We start from the raw sequence: 21,389 nt of genomic DNA on the forward strand, positions 1-21,389 counted from the left end.
GCTTTATGACAAACGAACCCCTTCAATGCAGTGGAGATGGGTTACCTTTTTAGTAAACAGTGCTGGATAGCCAGCTAGGAAGAAAACAAGAGACCCCTGATCTATATCTTTTTTTTTTAATTGGAGTATAATTGCTTTATAATGCTGTGTTAGTTTCTGCTGTACAATGAAGTGAATCAGCTATATGTATATCTATATCCCCTCCCCCTTGGACCTCCCTCCACCCCCATCCTACCCAACTAGGTCGTCACAGAGCACCGAGCTGAGCTGCCTGTGCTATACAGCAGGTTCCCACTTGCTAGCTATTTCACACATGGTAGTGTATTTATGTCAAACCTAATCTCCCAATTTGTCCCACCTCCACCCCTCTGTGTCCACATGTCCGTTCTCTACGTCTGCTTCTCTATGCCTGCCCTGCAAATAGGTTCATCTGTACCATTTTTCTAGATTCCACAAATATGCGTTAATATACGATATTTGTTCTTCTCTTTCTGGCTTACTTATACTACACGAATAATCCATTACAGATGGATCACAGACTTAATATAATAGGTAAAACCATAAAGCTTCAAGAAGGCAAGATTTTTTTTGGGGGGGCATTCATTAACTCAGGGAGACAAAGTTTCCTTAAATAGGTATAAATGTACTAACCATAATGGAAAAAACTGATAAATTAGACTTCATTAAAATTAAAAACTTCTTTTCATCATAAGGTACCACTAAAGAGAATAAAAAAGCAAGCTACAGAATAGAAGATATTTATAATACATTTATCCGACAAAGAACTGATATCCATAGTATAGAAGGCCCTCCTACAAATCAATAAGAAAAAGACAAACAACCCAAGAGAAAAGTAAACAAGTAAGCTGAACAGACACTTCACAGAGAAGATATCAAAAGGGCAAGTAAGTCAGTAGGAACATCCCAATTAAATCATAATGAGGCATACACCACCAGAGTGGCTAAAATTTTGAGAGTCTGAGAAAACCCAAGGGCTAGTGAGGATGTAGGGCAATTGGAAGTCTCGTATGCTGCTGCGGCCGGGGGAGTGTGAACTGGTACAATCACTTCGGAAAACTGGCAGGATTGTACTGAGGGCTGCGCCTATATGCATATTCTAGGACCTAGAAATTCAATCCCTGAGCACATACCAGCGCAAGTGTGCCAAAACACAGGCATAAGAACATTCATGGCAGTTTTATTCATAATAACTCAGCTGGATCAACTCAAATGCCAAGTGTAGTAGGATGGATAAATAAAATGTGGTCAATTCTCACAACACAACAGTATTTGGCAATGACAAGAAATGAACTACTTCTAAATGTAGCACGGATGAATCTTACAGATAAAATATCGAGTAAAGGAAGCCAGGCAGGAAAAGTACCTACTGTATGACATCCATTTTTATAATAAAATCCAAAACCAGGTAATGCCCATCTATGGTGATAGAAATAAAAAATACTAGTTACTTTTGACACAGGGCATACTGCCTGAAACACAGTGAGTTTCTGGGGTAATGGAAACATGCTTTGTTGACATGAGTGATGATTATACTCTTAAACAGAGAGGAAGCCTTCTGCTTCTGGTTGGGATAGAGAAAAGCATGAGATTATCATTGACACTCTAATGCTAAGAACGAGCCAGGTATTTTACTAAATCACAGATTTCTGAGAACATAAGATAGCTAAAAACATAATGAGATCTAACTGAATGAAAATAAAGAAACAAGCAAGCCCTTTCTAGGAGAAAGAAGACCCATAACTGTTCTTATCCCCGGAGGAAGAGTGAGAAGAGTCATTCAATGGGAGAAGGAGGGATCACCCTGACTCTGAAGGAAACTTTAGTGGCCATGAGTGGATATAGGCTTGATGAAGTCACATCCTTGGGGAGCCCGTACCTACCACCAGCTCCTTCCCATAGCCTTTACCTAGCGCACAAAGTGGGGGTCCACCAAAGGGTGGGTGCAGGGCCACAGATCTGTCATACTAAGGAGGGAGTTTGGATTTGGTAATTTCCAAAGAGCAGATGGGGTGTGCATCCAGAGACCGGACGCTCATGAGGAGGCCGCCGCAGGTCAGTGATGCTTCTGACCTAAGTGAAGGCAGTGGCCTGGATGATGGTGAAAGTGAGTGGATTTCATGAACCACTTTAGAGGCAGAGGAGACAGAACCTTCAGTGTAGGCTTCCTATGCTGCATATTTTATTCCGCTATTATGAGGTCCAAGTTAGAGTGAATAAAAAACCCGTTATCTAATTTTGTCACAATTTTCTATAATGAGAACTGCAAATGGGAATCGTAACAGGATCAGAGAAGGGTGGAGGCTCTTGATCTAGACGGAACTGCCATCAAAGAACCAAAGAGGCAACAGGAAGACGCCACAGGAAGACCAGCGCTATTTCAATAAAGAAACGAGCCACTGAGGTCAATCCACAGCAAGTTCCAGAAGAGTCTCTGGACTATCAAGAAAGTGGGTAGGAAGTGACACATTTGTGCCCAAGAGTTGATCTGGGAGCAAAGAAAATTTCCCGGGTCAGGTAAAGAAGAGGTTGAAGATCGATAACAATTTTAATAAATCTTGCAATAGGTTAAGTTTTACCATTTGATCTCAAGCATCAATCTAAGTGGACACAGTCAGTAAAAGTCTTTCCTAAAATAACGACAACAATAAAATTTCATTAAATAATTTCTTAAAGGAATTGGAAGGGAGGAGAAAAAGCCAGATCAGCTGACATCAAGTACCCTGGTCCAGACCCTCGGAAGCTGTGAAATATCTTGGTTCTTGATTCTAGGCAGCATCCAGTCATGACTGATGTCCTTCTAGTTGTTACTATTTTTACCAAAGCTTCACTGAGTTGGGTTTAGGTTTATGCCTAGAAAATTATGCACAATGACATGAAAAATAAAATGCTGAAAGAAGAAGACTTATGAGATAATGTGATCAGTATAATGTTTGCTGTTCTTGAACATAGCTCAGGAAAGTGAAAGGACAGATTAATGAGGGATTAAGCCAAACATGAATTTTAATATCCAAAGACATTTATAAGCAAGAAACCCTGGAGTATATTTATAGAGCCACTTTAATTAGTCAGTATTCAAAACAGCTTTACACATGAGTCAAGTTTTCGACAGATTTAAAATACACATCTCTTCTAAATGAGAGAATTGAGGTATTGTAAACCAAGCATGGAATCAGGAATCGGAAGATTCGGGCTTGAGTTCTGACTCTGCCAGTTACAGACTTGGAGAGCAAATCACAAAACCTGTTCAAATGGAAAATGGAAAACTCTGATGGACTGCCACAAAGATGAAACACAACAATGGGTGTGAATGTGCTTTGTAAAACAAAAAGCGATATATTATTTCCTCAAAGGAGTAAAGAAGAGAAAGAGAACATATGTTCAGAAATTTGCTTGAATTAATTTTTCAAGTTAACAGTCCTATCACTAATGTCTACGTATATACTCTGCAGACAGAGTATTTTGAATTTACTGATAATGATCCCAGACCCAAGGATTCTGGGTTCTTTACCTGACTACTACCCCCAACACTTGCATTAGTATATGGAAGTGAGCGCTATCCAATGTATCTAAGAAATACCTCTCACAGTGATTGCTCATGGATTATACTCATACCTTCCAGATCATTTCAAAAGGAACTGTATATTGATAACTATATAGTTAGTTTAGGCTGTATCATCAGACAGACCTGGATTCAAATCCTACTTCTATCACTTCCTAGTTGTATGAATTTATAGACTCCAACAATCCCTATCTGTTTGCTAACACAAAAGTGGACATAGTCACAATACAGTACACAGCTTTCAAAGATTTAAGAGGTAACAGCATTTAATGTGCTTAGCAGAATGCCTGGTATGTAGTACAGACCTTGAAAGTGTTAGTTATAATGATAGCTACAATGCTGCTTCCCAGCAGATAAAGTTCTTCATTTTCCACCTATTGGTCATTCCCATCCTCGAACAGGGATGCAGTTCCTTATGTACATACAGAAGCTCATGTTCTATAACCAGTCAGGAGCTCAACATTTATTAAGCAACTACTATAAGCCAGGCACCATGACAGACATCACGGGTACAGAGGTGAGCTAGATATTGTCTCTTACATTCTCAAGAATGTAAGACTCTTGGGAATTCCCTAGCGGTCCAGTGGTTAGGACTCAGCACTTTCCCTGCCAGGGCCCAGGTTCAATCCTTGGTTGGGGAACTAAGATCCCACAAGCCATGTGCGGAGTGGCCAAAAAGAAAAAAAAAGTAAGATTCTTGAGGGCAAATCTTTGTTGGCTCTGCCCACCTCTGTTTCCCCAATGATTAAAATAGTGTCTGGATTATTGAATGTGCTTGGTAAGTGTTTATGAAATGAATAGCTTGTGCTTTTTCTGCCATACTGATAAAAATCCAAATTCCAACATAGAAACTACTTTTACTTTTAGTTTGGATATGCAATGAAGAAAAACTGTAAAGAAAAACATTTTTATCAGTACGGATATAATTAGTATTAGGTGTAAATCCTGGGCTCCTTGAATCAATGTTAATGATCTTCTCACAAAATAAATACAATGACATTTGGCACTTTGGGAAAAAAAATCAATAAGCAGCACAGGTTGGAAAGAATTCACCAAGTGTCTGAGAATGGGATAAAGGAAAAGAAACTTGATCCCATTCTTTTACTCTATGTATTAACATTTTCCCCACCACTTTAATTTTTTGTTGTTGTTGTTTGTTTTTTTGTTTTGCGGTACGTGGGCCTCTCACTGTTGTGGCCTCTCCCGTTGCAGAGCACACGTGCAGGCTCAGCGGCCATGGCTCACGGGCCCAGCCGCTCCGCGGCATGTGGGATCTTCCTGGACCGGGGCATGAACCCGCGTCCCCTGCATCGGCAGGCGGACTCTCAACCACTGCGCCACCAGGGAAGCCCACCACTTTAATTTTAAGATGATAAAATTTCACTTAGAGATTTAAAGATTTAAAACATTGCTCACCTGGTCTTCTTCTCCTCCACCTTCTTCATCATATTTTAAAATATTATCTCTTACATCGTCTTCTGGATCAATTAAAAGTTGCTTGGCCTGGCGTTCCTTATCCCGACGTTTCATCCATACTACAAACATCAGAACGAGGACTAGGCAGAAAGAGAGTAAAGATGTACAGTGTTGTAATTTTAAAAACTCGACCTGTCTAATCACAGTCTTCAACATTAAAAATTTATACTTATATGGCTGGAAAACTTGTAATGTGTCTTTTACTCTGTTACCTATTTCTGGCCTCACATGACCAGAGCCAAGACAAAGCAGAGGCCCTGAGCGCTAGGTTTAGAGTGTGAGGACCCGGGTTCTGCAAACTGGTGCCCTGTGAACTCACTGAGTGGACGTCTGTCCTCAGTTTTACCATCTACAAATGGGGACAAAAACTATTTCTGTCTTTTACTTTGTCTTGCCAGAGGATAGGATATGCTTAATATAATGGCTTGTAAATTTTAGAACAGCAAACAACAGTAAGTGAAACAGTCACTCGTTATTTAATTGCTGTTTCATTCCAGTTGGTCCGTCATCATTCTACTCCCCAAATCAGAGAGAAGGGCACTTGTCAAGGACAGGACGTGCTTGCCAAGGTGCCTTTGGTAGTACATTAGACCTGGATCAGCGACCTGATCATGAGGATTTTTGACTCCCAAGGGCCTGGGTCCTTCTACTGCACTATTGTGCTTTTCCCTTTCCTATTCCACTGCATGTTTCAGGTAAGAAGGCCAGGGGATTAGTTTGAGCACTGAAATAACATTAGGCATTCATGCTTTACATTTCTGTGCCAGGATTAGAATCATAAATTTTCCAGTGCATTGATGCTACAATCAGCATTGATTCGTTTTCCTTCAAAATGGCTTGAGTCACTTCTTCATGCCACAATCCATCAGCTCTAAGTCTTTCTTGATAAGGTTGGTGTATATGCCCCACGGTAGTTGAAACTGAAGCATATCCTTAAGAGTACATCTAGTGCACATTCCTTCTAAAACCTGGGGCTATCAGTTTACATCCTGAAGCAAAAGATTTAATGACTCTATTTGAGCACATTTTTATTATTGGCCATAAAAGTAAATATCCTCCTTTTAAAGCCAGATACATGATCTCATTTGCCATTGTTCCAGGGCTAAATCCAGCAAGTGGATTATTAGTACAGCATGTAGGTTTCAAATTATAGTCAGAGTAGTCTCCACATAGGAAGTAAAAAATGCTTAGCCCTCTACAGTAATTGCTTAGAAAAAAAGAGGGACAGCATTCTAAATTACTAGAACACTTGCAAATGGAGAAAACATAAAAGAAATGGCCAACACTTTCAAGAAAGTGATTGGTGCATAGCATGACCGCACAGTAAACTAAGTCCGGCTGCTATTCAACAATACAACACAGGGTCCAGGCAATTTATTCTTTTAACCTGCATGCTTACAAGTGGTTCCTAAAGTACTTCCCAGTGGTTAATTCCTTGCATTCCACTGAACCAAAGACTGCAAAGTATTTTAAAAAGGAGCAATTCCTTAATCTAGACTTGCTCTAAAGACAGACAGTTTATTGAGCTGTGCAATCATTTCTATTATCCAATGTGCTGTATGAAGTACAATCTCTCACTATTTTATGCAGCCCGTCGAAAACAAATACCTTGATCCTTGCATGACTAGAGCAGGTTGCTGACTGCACTTTATATGAAGGAAAGCAATACACTTATTTTCCTAAATCACCAACTACGTGCCATGAATTCAGACTCGAATCCTAAGAGAAGGGCTCCAACTGAGCACTGTCTAATATTTTTCTATGAAACGAGTTTGCTACAGCTCCCCAAGCGATCAGCATCAGAAAACTGCAACAGGGCACGAAAGAGGTAGGCTGGCTGGGTTTGCTGCAAACATGTAAGTGCTTGCAAGGATGCTCAGGGCTTCTCTCATTCTGAAGTGGGCGTGGCTGCAAGAAAATGCTCAGAGGTGGAAGAGTGTTGTTAGGTTACGATGAAAGGCGACAATAAAAAGTTACTTTGCTGAACATCCTAGAAGCAACAAGAATTACACCTAAGAGACGAGGAAAGTACTCACTGAGCAGGATGATGATGCAAAGCAGGATTGCAATGATGGCGCCCGTGCCCAGCCCTGCGCCCACAATTCTATCCACATCTGTGCAGTCCCCGTTGGAGTCACACTGGCAAACCTTCACGCGAAGGATGGAAATATTTGACTTGGGAGGATTACCCGAATCTGTGATTATGATTGGAACTTCATATATCCCGGCTTCAAGAAATTTTATCTTTAAATTGAGCTGAGCAAAATCACCTATACAAAAAAGGGAAAAATACAGTCTGATAGTTCATACATTACACGATTCAAAAACACATGGCATTTTCCAGAACGTATTACTCCCGAATAGTACATATAAAGCAGTTTTCAACTACCTTGCACTGTCAAGTTTTTTTTTTTTTTTTTTGTCTTTAAGGGCTTCTAATATCTTATTTAAACTTTAAGTAGCTTTTAAAATACATTTAAGGGGAAGATAATAAAGCACTTAAAATTAACTTTTCATGCCAGGTCAAAGCCTCTCAACTGCACATATATTCAAATAATGAACCTGTTCTCACCATTAAGCCGAGTGATGGTCCAATTTCTCTTAATAGTCACTGGAGACAAAGGAAGATCAAAAGCAAATGGTCCAGCGTTTGGATCAATGTCATAGTCAAGTGCCGTGATGTTAATTGAATTGGGGTCCGGAGTTTCGCAAGTCTCTGCCTCTTGAGGTAGCACTTGAGGGGCATTGTCGTTAATATCAAGTAAATAGATCTGCAGCGTTCCTGTTCCACTCATAGGAGGGATTCCTTAAAAGGGAGAAAAAAACCACAAACCGACGCTGAACAATTCTTTCCCTTGAGACTCACTTACGATGAAACTAAGTTTCCAGCCTGCTTGCCCCTATCACTGCGTAACCTTGGAAGAATGTAGTTGCCACAGCATCTCGGCAGACTGTTTTTGGTACAAGGCCACTTCATGCCTCTTTTGCAGGATGACCCTGTGCTGCCCCCGCTGGGGCTGCGGGCGCTGAGGGGCGGTAACAAGGCGCATGCGCACGCCCCTGGCCTGGCCAAAGGGTGATCCGGCGCCCTCGCCGTCCTTACTCTGGGCCCCGTGCACATCGCGCTCCTCTAGGCACCGGCGATTGTAAGAGAAGCAGAACCCCTGGCTCATGATCTCATGGGCCCTACTCTTTGAGGGAGAACCAAGCCGTGTGCACAAAAGAACCCAAGAATGCTTTTCAAGCTCAGACACTGCTCTGAAATATCGAAACAGTCTACAGACAAGTGATATGGACCCACAGACCTCATCTTGGGGAGGAGCCCATGGAGAAGAGACATGGTATTTACTGATCAACCAACTACCTCCTTGAGAAAGTATTAGGTTGCTCCCTATACGTTATTTCATTGTCATCCTACGAAGTAGGTTTAAACAGATAGGCACCGAAGTTGCTGTAAACTGGTCACGGTCACACCCTCTTAGAAGTGGTAGGGTTGCTAGTAAAGACTGGTCTGCCTGACCCCAAATCCATTCTCATTCCACTATAAAATGTGGTCTCTGTACTTATCACTTGTGAACATTTAGACTGGTGACTTGGACTCTGCTGTGTTATAAATATTTATACCTAAATATATAACAAATATATAAAATGTAATGAAACCATTATTATATAAACATTATATTAAATATATAAGACAATTACATTTAATCATATAATTGATATATATTATATAAATCTAATATAATAGAAATATAGGAATTTTCTAAACAAGGCTGAATATTGAAACCCAGAGGTTTAAGTGACCTGCCCAAGGTCATGAAACCAGGAAGGTGTACACATACACTCCTCAGGAAGGGACAAGGAGAAATCTCCACGGACCTCCCTAAGGAGTACGGGTGGCTCTGAGAGCAGGGAGTTTAAGGTGGAGCGGTAGGATGGCTGTTCACCATATTCTAATAGCACCAGAACCACTATGATTCTTTGTAGTTTGAGTTAGTTTCACATTTATTATCACATTTAATATTATTTGACTGCCATGACAACTTCACAGAATAGCAAGCAGCAAAAACAACAATTAATAATGAAACAAAGGCACAGAGATTATAACAGCTTGTCCAATTATTAAGGAGCAGAACTGGGGCTGTAAATCCAGTCTTGTGATTTAGAGTCAAGTGCATTTGCAAAGCATCACAGCTACACAGATTTAACTGCTCACTTCTCTCTTGTATCAAACACCCTTTCAAGTAGAAAACAATCCACCTTGGTGAATGAAAAATCTGGTTGTAACTCACAACCAACATATATACATATAATTTTATAGCTCTTTAAATCTCAACATAATGGTGCAAGATATATTACTTTAAGTTTCACTGTGGAGAAAGCTACCGCTTACATATGGCGAGACAAGATACAACACACACGAATGCTGTGCTTTGATGTGAAATGGCAGAAGAGGTTCCTGCCAAGTTTCAATTCTAAATATTTGAACAGTAGGTCTCATATTAGAAAGTATAAGAAATATTGCTTTGGCCCTGTCACCTTGTAGATTTCTGACAGATAATGATCTCATTGAATCTTATTATACAGGATTTGGAAAGGTTCTTTGAAACTGTTCTTATCAAAAATGTTGATATGCAACGTTTTTCAAACTGCATATCTCGGGGCCACCAAATAGAAAAGCCTACTATTTTTATTAGATGCTAACATTCAGAGTCCAACATTAAAATGATTTTAAAAGATGGTCATGATTCAGTTTTAAAACTATTAACACATATAGAAATGTTTATTTGAGTGTTTAGTTTGTGCCAGGCACTGTTTTAAAACCTTTACATGTATAAGCCTTGTTATCTTCCCCTGTACGCTGTGAGTTACATACTGCTACCATTATCCCTATTTAACAGAAAAAGGAAATGGACAGATTTAAAACCTTGTTGCCAGTCCTGCAGTTAGAAAATGATAGAACTGGAGTCTGGACCCTGGGGGTCAGGTGGAACTTCAAAGCTTCACTCTTAAACCATGTCATATTGAGAGCTGAAACAAGTCCGACTCCAGTTTAACGTGAGTCATTTTCATCTTACATATCTAAAAAAAAGTGCTCTCTGTTAATATCAGCCATTTAGAATACAGCAGAGACCCAGAAATAAAAAAGATGCTAAACTATATGTTTATGTTTTTCAAAACCAACACACTAAAGCTCAAGTACTCAATTATTTCAATTTAGGCATGAAATTTAGAGTTTCCTAGCCTGTGGCAGACTAGAGGTAGAGAATTAGAAAAAATGCTAGATACAGACAAACTAATGGCAACAAACACATTGACTAGAAGAAATATAAAAAGACCACCTCAAAAACCACTGTGTCTGGGCCACTGAGGCATCAAGGTGCAGCAGGGCAGAAAAACCACAAAGGCTTGTGATCACAATACCAGGTGACCACGGAGGGTATAAGGACATTGGGAACATTCATTACAGAAGACAGGGGATGTATCACAGAAAGCCCAGTGGAAATGGAAAATAGAAATTGGGGCCTTAGAAGAATGAAGGTCAGTTTTCTAGACAATTGGGTTTTGTAGAAAACTTCATTTCCTGATGATGCATTTGTGATAAGGCTCTACGCTCTTAACAACATCCAGGATAATAGAGTGACTATATTTAATTACGTACCATTGTCAGAAGCAAGGAAAGTAGCGTTATATATATTATTTTTCACATTTGGAGATTCTCTGTCCAAAACAGCAATTGTAGTTATCTGCCCATTCACAGGATCTATTTTTAGCCAGTTGGCAGGATCAGATAATTTTGTGTATCTACAAAATGAAAGCACAATACATTTAATATTTTTGACATGACACTTAAAAAATAAAGCCTATTTTTCAGGTTTAGTCCCAGGTGAAACCGGTGCATTAACTTGCATTTTTGTAGATGATGGTTGGACATGCAGCCGTAACGCGGGAAAGAATTTCTGTGGCAGTCGTTTGGGGAGGTACATGAAGGTTGTGTGCTGCGTGGCCAGGCGCACAGGAAACATTGCATAGGTGTTCCAGGGGAAAGACCAGGAGCCCAGTCTCCCTACTGCAGTTTGGGGTTAAGGGGGATTTGACAGATCTGATTTTAAGCTCTTATCTAGTTCATAGGATAGCAACGGTGCAGAAAAAATAGCTCAAATATATCTTCTAAGCGAGCAGGAGCCCTAATGTATAGGGCTGAAGAGAAATTTTCATAGAAGTTGAATTTTCTATCACAGAACACTCCTAAAAGGTTTACCACCTTATCATGGTGGAGATGTGGTCACAGTGGGGAGGACCTCCCCCCCGCCCACCAATTCCCATTCCTCCTAGGATCTCCCCACCTGGGCCAAGCCTCAGAACTACACCCTTCAAGGCAAGTCCCATGGTCTGAGCAGATTTATCTGTATCAGCTTAACCTCCTTTTTTATGTGGCGTGGGGATAAGCTTTTCAAGCTTGGGAAACCAATAGACACATTGGAAAACATATCCTATGTTTTGAGAGGTAAAAATTTGCAGGAGTCCAGGATACCTATTCACTAGCTATTTCTCTATCTTGATTCCAATGTATAGAGAAATGAAGAAGATACGCAGTTATTCATGTGTTAGCAACAGTTCTGAAAGAAGTTAAATAAAATATGAGCTAATTTTAAAAATTACCATCACCAGCGACGGATAACAGTCATGTGTTGTATGCTCCGCCAACCATCTACTCCCTCATTAGGAAGGATAAACTAGACTTTGCTGAGGCTGGAAATCTTTACACATATGTTTTGGAAGTCCTATAACCACTGTACAGGTGAGGGATGAAGATAATTAGCTCTTATATCTTGGTGTTGGCATGAGTTTTCTTTTCTTCCTGATGTGTGGGGAAGAGGTAAATGTTATAAGCTTCTGAGACTCCCCTATTTACTCACAGGAGAAACTTTATGTGATGGTTGGCATAAAAGCACAGGCTAAATTATTACTAAAGTTTTTCAAAAAGGAAAGAGGACAGGAGAAAAGAGGCTGAAAACTTATTTCTTTAAATAATACATGAGAAGATCCATCTTATATTTCCGATATAATACACTCATGGGTCCACTGAAGAAACTTCATCGAAGAATTAAAAATAATCTCGTAATACGGAGTTTGCGTGCTAATGAAAATTTCTCACTCAGATGGCGAATAGATTTTGTGCACAGCATAGAACAGAACGTAAATTACAAAATGGCATTTGATACCTAATATTTTGCTGCATATATCGATCTGGGTCCTGAGCAGTGAACGTTGTTAACATGGTACCGGCGTGAAGACCTTCCTCTTGGCGAATGATCTTAGGATTTGGGGCAAAATAAGGGTTTTCATTCACATCAATAACCGTGACAGACACAGTCGCAGTTGACTGAGGTGGGTGCTGAATACCCTTGGCTAATGGCACTTGATTTTCTGCAGCGACAGTAAGGACATACATCCTATTTGTTTCAAAGTCGATTGGCTGGAAAAAGAAAAAAAAAATTCTTTTAAAGGAGAAACCGTATTTTTGCAGGAAATAAGAATATTTGCATTCTGCAGTTTATCCTTCTAGCAACTCCATTTCTAAAACATTAATTTTTCATTCACTACACCATAGGTTCCTCTCAAATTTCTGGAAAATATGCATTAGCATGGCCATTGACTGAAACATTTATCGCAATTTAACCTACTTATATAAGATATTTATATATCTAGGGCATTTCACAGATTTATGTTCACAAAATAATGCTTATTACTATTGCACGCTGTATTTATTTAGCTACATCTAACAACTGAGTTATTCTTAAGAACAGCACTGTTGACCAAAAATAAAAAAAATACTAAATAATCTGGGATCAAGTGAGAACATGATGGTGTCGATTGTACTCTCAAACATTGGTACAAAGACCACTCCTCACCCGGGAAAGCTTTTACCAGTCTGTGGTAAACAAAGTGGACAAAAGTGGACAAAACAAAAACTAGAAAATGTGATTTTTTTTTTCCTCATAAAGCTAAACTTACTCTATTTAAAAGTATCATTCATAATTTGAAGTATACATTTTAGAGTACACACACATATACACCTTAAATAAACAGTAGTGTTTGTAGGTAGAAGGATTTTTATTTTTTCCTTAGTTAGCAAACTAAAAACTTTATTTTTTCTGGCTGTTTTCCAGCATAATTTTGGGGATTTTACTGGTCTGTACAAATCCCAAACCTAAGAATGCCACTCTAGATAAAGGCAATGAGCAAATAACCTTAATGTAAATATTAACTTCCAGAGTTCCACTGAATCCCATTGTCAATAGAAAAGTTACCAGGAGTCAAGGGACCAGACTGGGCTTTCCCTCTTAATTTCCCTGATCATCTTCTAGCTGAGGTGCAGGTAAGCATTACTGTGCATAACAGTATGAAAAAAAGAGCTTGGAGAGCTCTCATGCCATCCTGGAGAGTCTAAGAAGGACCAAGGGCAGCAGCTACGAGAAAGCCACAATATTAGCACAGACCACACCAGTTTCTTCACCTAGACCACCTCCTCAACTCTTCAGAGTTTCTTCCCTCTCACTCTACAATCCCCAGTTCAACTTCCCTTTCTGAATTATTTTCAACAAGACGGCCAAGAAGCCAAGAAAGAAGACAATTCTTTTGAGTAAGCGCATTAGCTCCATGAAACATCCCTGACAACATTTACTTTTGCTAAGACCTTTAATGGGTATTAAGCTTATTTATCCCACAGAACAACACTGAGACTTAGGTACCAGTTATCTCCTCACTGTCTGTGTAAGAACCTGAGGCTTAAAAAACCTGCCATGTTGTCTCCACTACAAAGGGCAGAGCTGGGATTCGAACACAGAGGAGTGGCACTGTCACTCACTATGCTGTGTTCAGAGAATTTCCCACTCCCACCTCAAGGGGGAGATTACCGTTCTACTCACGCACATATAACATTCTTGGCAACGGAGCCCTTGGTACACCTTTCTCTGCAAGACCAACATTCAGGTTCCCTTACGAATCAAGAATGTTGGGATGTGAGGCAAAGAAGCAGCTCTCTTCCCTGGATGGCTAAAAAGAGATGATCGCTTCAAAGAGCTCTTCCATCCGTTAGTACCATCTATTTGTTACCCTAGAAGTTAACATCCCTTTTACTTCCGGCACTCAGCTTTACTTTTTTTTGACAATTAAGGATCAGAAGGACCAATTTCTTAAAGTCTTGAAAATAGCACTTAAAAACAGCAATGTAGGGACTTCCCTGGTGGCACAGTGGTTGACCTCCGCCTGCCAATGCAGGGGACGCAGGCTCGAGCCCTGGTCTGGGAAGATCCCACATGCCGCAGAGCAACTAAGCCCGTGCACAACGACTGAGCCTGTGCTCTAGAGCCCGTGAGCCACAACTGTTGGGGCCAGTGCGCCTGGAGCCCGTGCTCCATGATGGGGGACACCACCGTAACGAGAAGCCCGCACGCCACGGCAGGGAGTGGTCCCCGCTCACCGCAACTGGAGAAAGCCCGCGTGCAGCAACAAAGACCCAACGCAGCCAAAATTAAATAAAAAATTTAAAAAATTAAAAAAAAAACAAAAGGAAATGCGAGCTAATACTTAAAAAAAAAGAAAAAAAAAACAGCAATGTAAATTCAAAACCTTTTAAGAGCGTAGGCCCTCTCCTTGCCTACACTCACCCTGTATTACGTCTGTGATATTTTCTGGTTTGTTCCCTGAGCCAATACTCTAATAGCAACCTGTAGACATAAGAATAGTATGTGTGGGGCATCCTTCTTAATAGCTATCAATTGGCCATCAAAAATCCATGATGTAACATATCACTAACATATCCATGGCACTGACAGCACTGTTGAGGGCTGTCCTGTCTTCACTGTTAAAACTCCCCGATGACTGAAACACAATCATATTCCAGGGATAAAGTGAGACTATCTATGTTGGCCTCGGCATAAGTGAAAAATAACAAACGTGACTCCTCCAAATACATTAACTCAGATTCAGACATGTTCAAAAGAAAAAAGTCCTGAGATTCAATAACAAACTAAGGGGTAGGTGGCATATATGGGTTGCTGCAGAGTGGCCATCAGAGAGACCATCGCACTTACTTTTACTACAGTGACTAAGCCGTCGTTACTGTTGGCGTCGGTCTGAATGGCAAAGCGCCCAGCGGGGTCCCCGCCGCTGATTCTGTAGACGGCGTTCCAGGCTGGCGTGTGGGGCTGATCCTTGTCTGTCACAGTTAGATTAGCAACTATGATATCTACCCTGTTTTCAGGGACTTCGCCATAGAACTATAAGAAAAGACAAAGCTCAGTCAGAGGAGCGACAGGCACCGCTGAAGGACAGTGTGTCTTGATGACCACACTGCCCTGATGTTACCACCCCATTACATCTTTATTATCCACACTAAACGAGGAGATCAGTAATGCAGGTAATCACAGCATTTATGTTTGACTTTAAAAATACTATAATTTTTTCGGCCCTCAAATTTTTTTTTTTGAAATTATGTTACAGTTTCATTAATATTAAATTAGCGTCCTTCGGTGAGTATCTGGGTGGGGGGGAGTGGGCAGGAGTCAAGGACTTGTCTGAAGGAAATCATTTTACTCAAGAGATCATAATGATATGCTGACAAAGTAGCATCTATCAGTCACGTGGTTCGTGCAACTGAAGATATTTATGAATATTTTGTTATAACAGCATAAAGTCTCTTTAGGGCATTTCTTCTAGGCAGCATGTTTTAACAGCTTTATCAGTGGACTTGGAGAGAATGACAAAACAAATGACTTCGGTGCCTTATTTAAAACCCTGGTGTAAGTGACAGGAAACTTAGGAGTCAGTAGCCATTCTACGATGAGAAGAATGAAGCAAGTTCCAGCTCTGTTTTAACGCATTTATTATTCATGACGAAACTTCTCAGTAATGGACCGCAGGCCTAGACTTCCGTGAGTGACAGTCTGTACTTACTGTCATGGCAGTAAACTCCGGAGGATTGTCGTTGACATCTGTCACCGTGATGACAGCCGTGGCTGTGTTTGAAAGGCCATATGTGGGATTGCCTTCCATGTCTGTAGCTTGAATTATTAACGTATACTGTTGCACTTTCTAAAAAGACATAAAGATAACAACTTAAAGGCAACGAATTCCTCAAGAAGACGTAACGGTTGTTCTGTAAACGGCTCTTGATTACACACGGAAAGCACAGCATTATTCACCCTGATTAACAGGACTCAAAATTTCCCAAGTGGAGTTTACTTTAACTTGTGAAGCACAGGTCTGGTCCTTGTCTAGAGAGATGTAACTATATGTTTTCGCCTCTACTGGCGGAAAGGAAAGCGTGGCAGATGTGTGAAATTCACTGCGAAGCTGAAACTTCCATCTGGTCTCAACCTTTCTTTTTCTTCTGAACTTCACAACATTGTCATCAAGCATTCAAGTCATGTGGTTTGTATTTACTTTCTCAGACGTTAATTTCTACTCGGTTTAGGATACTGAAAACAATAAAGAAACTTGAGAGAGAAGAAAGCATATATAATTCATAAAGTATATATGCTTTCCTTTTATATATCCTTAAAGATGTTCCTTCTATTACACCAAGGTTGATACAGTAATTTTCTCCGAATTTCCATCAGTGTATACTATTTACAACTATAGAGGAGAGAGACATTGTTAAATGAAGTCAAAACCAGAATAAAGGGTTTGTGTCTATATCCTTCATTTTGTAACACAGTAGGTATTTAATAGTTGCATACTCAGCGGACTGCTATTTGGGCATAACACTCATTGGGTCCACAGACCTATAATGAATATGGATACATTTTCATATAGATGGTTAATATCAAATAGCATCACTGCTTTCAAATTCCAGACTGAAGTTTTTAAAGGGGAGCCATATTCAGCTGTAATGTGTCTCAGAGAAAAACCTTGAGATCGTCTGAAATGTCTACAGCACTAGTTGATGAAGTTCTGTATTAGGAAAACCTAAACAAAACAAATACCTGAAATCATTAGAAATCTCTGTGGAAACTGGCACAGATAAAAAACATAGATCATTGAAACATGTTAAAACATCCTGAACAACAAAACTCACTTCTTCATACAAAAATAAACAGTCACTGCAACGAGTAGTTTTCTCTAATTCTAAGTATAGCCAACATTATGAATGGCCACTCTTGAGGGATTTCTGGAGCTTAGAGAGAACAGACACAAATTGTAGCTCTTGCTTCAGCTGTTAGTGGCAAAGGCAAGGCAAAGAAAGGGGTAGGAGGGAAAGTCAAACCTCACACATTCAATTTTTAGTGTCTGTCCACCAAGACGCCAATCTCTAGCAGTTATTTCAGTTCCTTTTCCTTTGTCTTCCAAAAAAAACACCCACTTTTTTGATTGGGAAAAAAAAAAAAAAGAAACAAAGGAATAGTGTTGGTTGAGCCATTTTAGTTTTTCTTAACCCATAACCCCTCACCATAATGCTTACATAGGCTAAAATATTTCTCAATGATTTCCATTCCCAATCAAGAGTGTCATTTCGGCATAATGCTCTCACAGTTAACAAGAGAATTTTGTAGGGCATTCAATTCAGCCTCCCAGCTGAAAATCATGAAAAATAAAAATTTGTTATGACTTTGAAATGCCATTTTTGTTGGCTGCTATTTGCAGAAACAGATGAACATTCTCAAAAAAGAAAAAAATGGAATTTTTTACAGAAGATAAAAAGTGTACATAGGTATTATCTGGAGATATGGTTCTTTGTTAATGTCTACTTTACAGTGATCTTTAGAATTATATAAGCATAATATGTACAATTTTCCACTGAGCTGAAATATTGGGATCAGTAGCTAATACCTGAAATTTCCTATTGCTTCAAGCGAGTCTTCAGATATCTAAGTTACAAAAGAACATTGTTATTTCTAAAATGCAGTGCTTCTTCGAGTAAAGAAAAATACCAACTTGGTAAATAATATAATCTCCAATTTTAAGTGCCTGATTGGTAAAAATGCTTTTACATTTAGTAAGGAAGTCATCGCAGTCTATGTTTTAGACAACCAAACTATTTAGAGCTTCTTGCCTAATTTAGTCACTTGGCATCTGGTTCTGAATGACTGGCATTTAGATTTCATAAGAATTTGACTTCCCACCCTCATAGTTTCGCATCTGATCAAGGGGGCTTTGCTTAAAAACATTTCCTTGCTTTCTGTTCTACAAAGGACAAAGTCTCAACCCCTCTGCTTGCTGTCAATCCTTCCATGTCTGTGACTCACCTTTCCCACCAAAGCTCTCACCTTCCATTCACTGACCCCATACCTTGAGCTGTTTGTATTTATCTTCAAATGCCTATCGCATCCCTGCGCCACTGCATTTGGCATTTTCCTCTGCCTGAATCAGTGGTTCTTAACTGGAGCGATTTTGCCCTACATCTCCCCCAGGGGATATTTGTCAATAACCTGAGACATTTCTGGTTGTCACAACTGGGTAGCGCTACTGACGTCTAATGGGTAGAGACCACAGACGCTACTAAACACCTACGATGCACAGGACAGGCTCCCACAACAGAGACTTATCCTGTCCAAAATGTCAACAGAGCCGAGGTTGAGAAACCCTGGCCCAGAATACCCTTCCCCCTTTATCTGAGCCTAGCAAACACGAAGCTTAAAGTCGCCTCAGAGATGACTTCTGAAAGTCCTTGAGGAAGAGCTGTTTGCCTGCTCAGGACACACCTCTATCACTGTTTCTAGTTTCTGAGGCTGTTATCAGTCTATCTGTCTGTCCTCCCCGGCTACATACACATATACCCACACCCCTCCCCAGGGTCACTGCTTTGCAGACGTTTATGTCCCTGGCATATAGCGTAATGCCTGACACAGCATAAGCAAGAGACAAATGCTTTTGAATCTGTAGCTGGTGGGTGAATGTATGGGAAACCTCGGGCCTTGCATTATATTATAAAAATCACTTCAGGTTTGGGAAAAACCATCTCCTTATTTACGTGGCTAGCTATCATTTATTCATTAAAACATATATACTGGGAGCATAAACTAGCTCACTGTTTCCCAAACCGCTAAACTGATTCATATACCATCTTCCCAATTCTGCTATATCCTCGTATTTCTACACCATGAGTCACTTACTATTTATCTTGACGTGAACTCCCTTTTAAAAAACAATTTATTGTAAAAGTACTGTAAATGGAAAAGTAGCATCACTTGCCATAAATATAACTCTACAACTAAACACAGTACAAAGCCTGTGCTCTGGCAGTCTCTACTTGATGGAGTAGCTTCTAAAAGACTTGCGGTCTCTGGTTTTCCCTAGAGGCTTCCCTACGTGTATCAGTTAAAACCATTATACTTGTGCGCCACACTTTTGAAATTAGAGCCCTGAACCAGAGTGCTCTAAGTGAACGAAGAGGTGAGAACAGTCAGTCATCCATTGGGCACACATTTAATGAGTGTCTACTAGGTGCCAGGCAGTGTAGTGCTTACCTGGAGAAAATAATGAACAAAACCAGAGATGGCTTTGCTGCCATTAAGTGAAAGAGACAAATATGAATGGGTCACAGGGCCAAATGTGCAATGCAACCATAGTGAGAGTAGGAAGAAGTGATGGGAGGAAGCTTTCATAGGGTGCCTTCAACCAGTCCTCCAAGCCTGGAGGGAGGAATGAATGCAAGACGCATTTTGGGGGTAGACTGAAAGGAACTTGATGGCTAAATCAATCAGTGGATGGAAGGCAGGGCACAGGGAAGGGAGGTATAGACCATGATCTTGGGAAACTGGGGAGGTGGCACACTGATCACATGAAATAGGAAATTCCTCAGGAAGCACAGGTTTAGGGAGATGATAGGTTTGCTTTTGAAAAGATGCATTGAGTTCAAGGATGGAAAAGTAAGTAATAATGTCTGAGAACTTGGGAGGGGAGTGCAGGTTCGTGACCCTGTTCAAATTCTTAAATGCAAAGCCCCAGTTCCCTCATCTGTGAAATGGGGCTGACAGTGCTATCTACCTTGTAAGTTTGTGGGCTAAAACATTTTTTTTGAATGGTTACTGTATACCGGGGCATTGTTCTAAGGGCCTTGATAATAAAAAAATAACATTTATTGCAAAGGAGCACTAACTATGAGCCACACTATACATTGTGTCTCATTTAGTCCTCAAAATAAACCTATAAGGCAGGTGGACTGTTTTCATCCCCATTTTACAGAGGAGGAAACCAAGGCTTAGGGAGCCAGGGAAGCTTTGCCCATTGACACCGAGTCATAAGCAGCTGAGAAAAGATTTGAATCCAGGTCTCTCTGAGTCCAGAGTCTGTACCATTAATTGTTGTGCGATATGAGTGCCCTCCAAGCAAGTGGGAATACAGGCACGGCCTGAGTGAATCCTGAGTGGGGGAAGGAGGCGGAAAGCCAGATTCCAAGGAGACCAGGAAAAGGGAGGGGTGAGAGGTGAGTATGGGCTGCCCTTCTTAGGAGTCTGCTGTTGACAAGAAGAAAATCGAGTAACTTGAACTTTTCTTCCAGGTTCCTGTTCAAGGTGAAAAGAGGAGCACATGGACCTCAGTGAATACCAGGAGATGGCAGGCAGGTATGTTGTCCACGTAACACGGTCTCCGTGTATCTGGAGGAACACACGCCACTGTGTGTGCCCTGGGGAGGGGCTGAGGACCCGGCTCTTGGAGAGCGAGCATTAGCCTGCTCTACAGAGAGATGGGGCAGAAATCTTCAGGCAGGGGAAACAAAAGACAGAGAAGGATAGAATAAGTTCAGATCTGTACGAGGACTGACATGTGGCTGTATGGGCGGAGGGCATCAGTGGCTCCTTAGCAGGACGTAAGGAATTCTAGGAGCTTGGACTAAAGAAGGCTTTGGGACCAGTGTGCTCGAGGGTCTGGAGCGCCACGTTAAAGAGCTCTGACTTCATGCTGTGGGTTGTGGATTAGGAAGGAACCAGTGGGGTTTGTAGGAGGGAACCTGCAGAGGAGGGAAGACCAAGACCACAGGAAACAGGAGAACATTCCTTCAGGAGAGAACACAGAATCGAGGGCACGAGTAAACGTATTATTGGGCGTGGAAAACAGGAAGCATAATTCTTTCTTCATCATGAGAAAAATTATGATGAAGAGTCAAAGTGATGGTGATCGTACACTGGATGCTGGGAATGGATTTATGATGGCAGCAGGGAAAATGAGAGTTAGTATGTATTGGACACTATCCTGAACGCTTTCTGCCTCACGTTACGTCATCCTTACAACCGTCTCATGGAGTAGATGTAATATTATCACCCCCATTTACAGACGGGGGAGCTGAGGTTTCAGGTTAATACACTGAAGGTCAAATAGCCCATCA

General features: G+C 40.7%; 1 protein-coding gene across 1 annotated transcript in view; it reads right to left on the minus strand.

The window, feature by feature from the left end:
• The window catches only part of CDH2 (cadherin 2), a 215,592-nt gene that overhangs the window by 26,524 nt on the left and 167,679 nt on the right, over positions 1–21,389 (minus strand). Inside the window, exons 8-14 of the mRNA XM_027127659.1 lie at positions 16,019–16,156; positions 15,157–15,342; positions 12,283–12,536; positions 10,719–10,861; positions 7,629–7,862; positions 7,093–7,326; positions 4,997–5,136 (exon numbers count right to left, since the gene is read on the minus strand). Of these exons, the coding sequence (XP_026983460.1) occupies positions 4,997–5,136; positions 7,093–7,326; positions 7,629–7,862; positions 10,719–10,861; positions 12,283–12,536; positions 15,157–15,342; positions 16,019–16,156 (1,329 nt within the window). The remainder of the gene's footprint in view (positions 1–4,996; positions 5,137–7,092; positions 7,327–7,628; positions 7,863–10,718; positions 10,862–12,282; positions 12,537–15,156; positions 15,343–16,018; positions 16,157–21,389) is intronic.

This window comes from Aethalodelphis obliquidens, unplaced genomic scaffold (assembly GCF_003676395.1).
Source record: "Aethalodelphis obliquidens isolate GAN/ISIS:26980383/991018 unplaced genomic scaffold, ASM367639v1 scaffold32, whole genome shotgun sequence".
Taxonomy (NCBI): domain Eukaryota; kingdom Metazoa; phylum Chordata; class Mammalia; order Artiodactyla; family Delphinidae; genus Aethalodelphis; species Aethalodelphis obliquidens.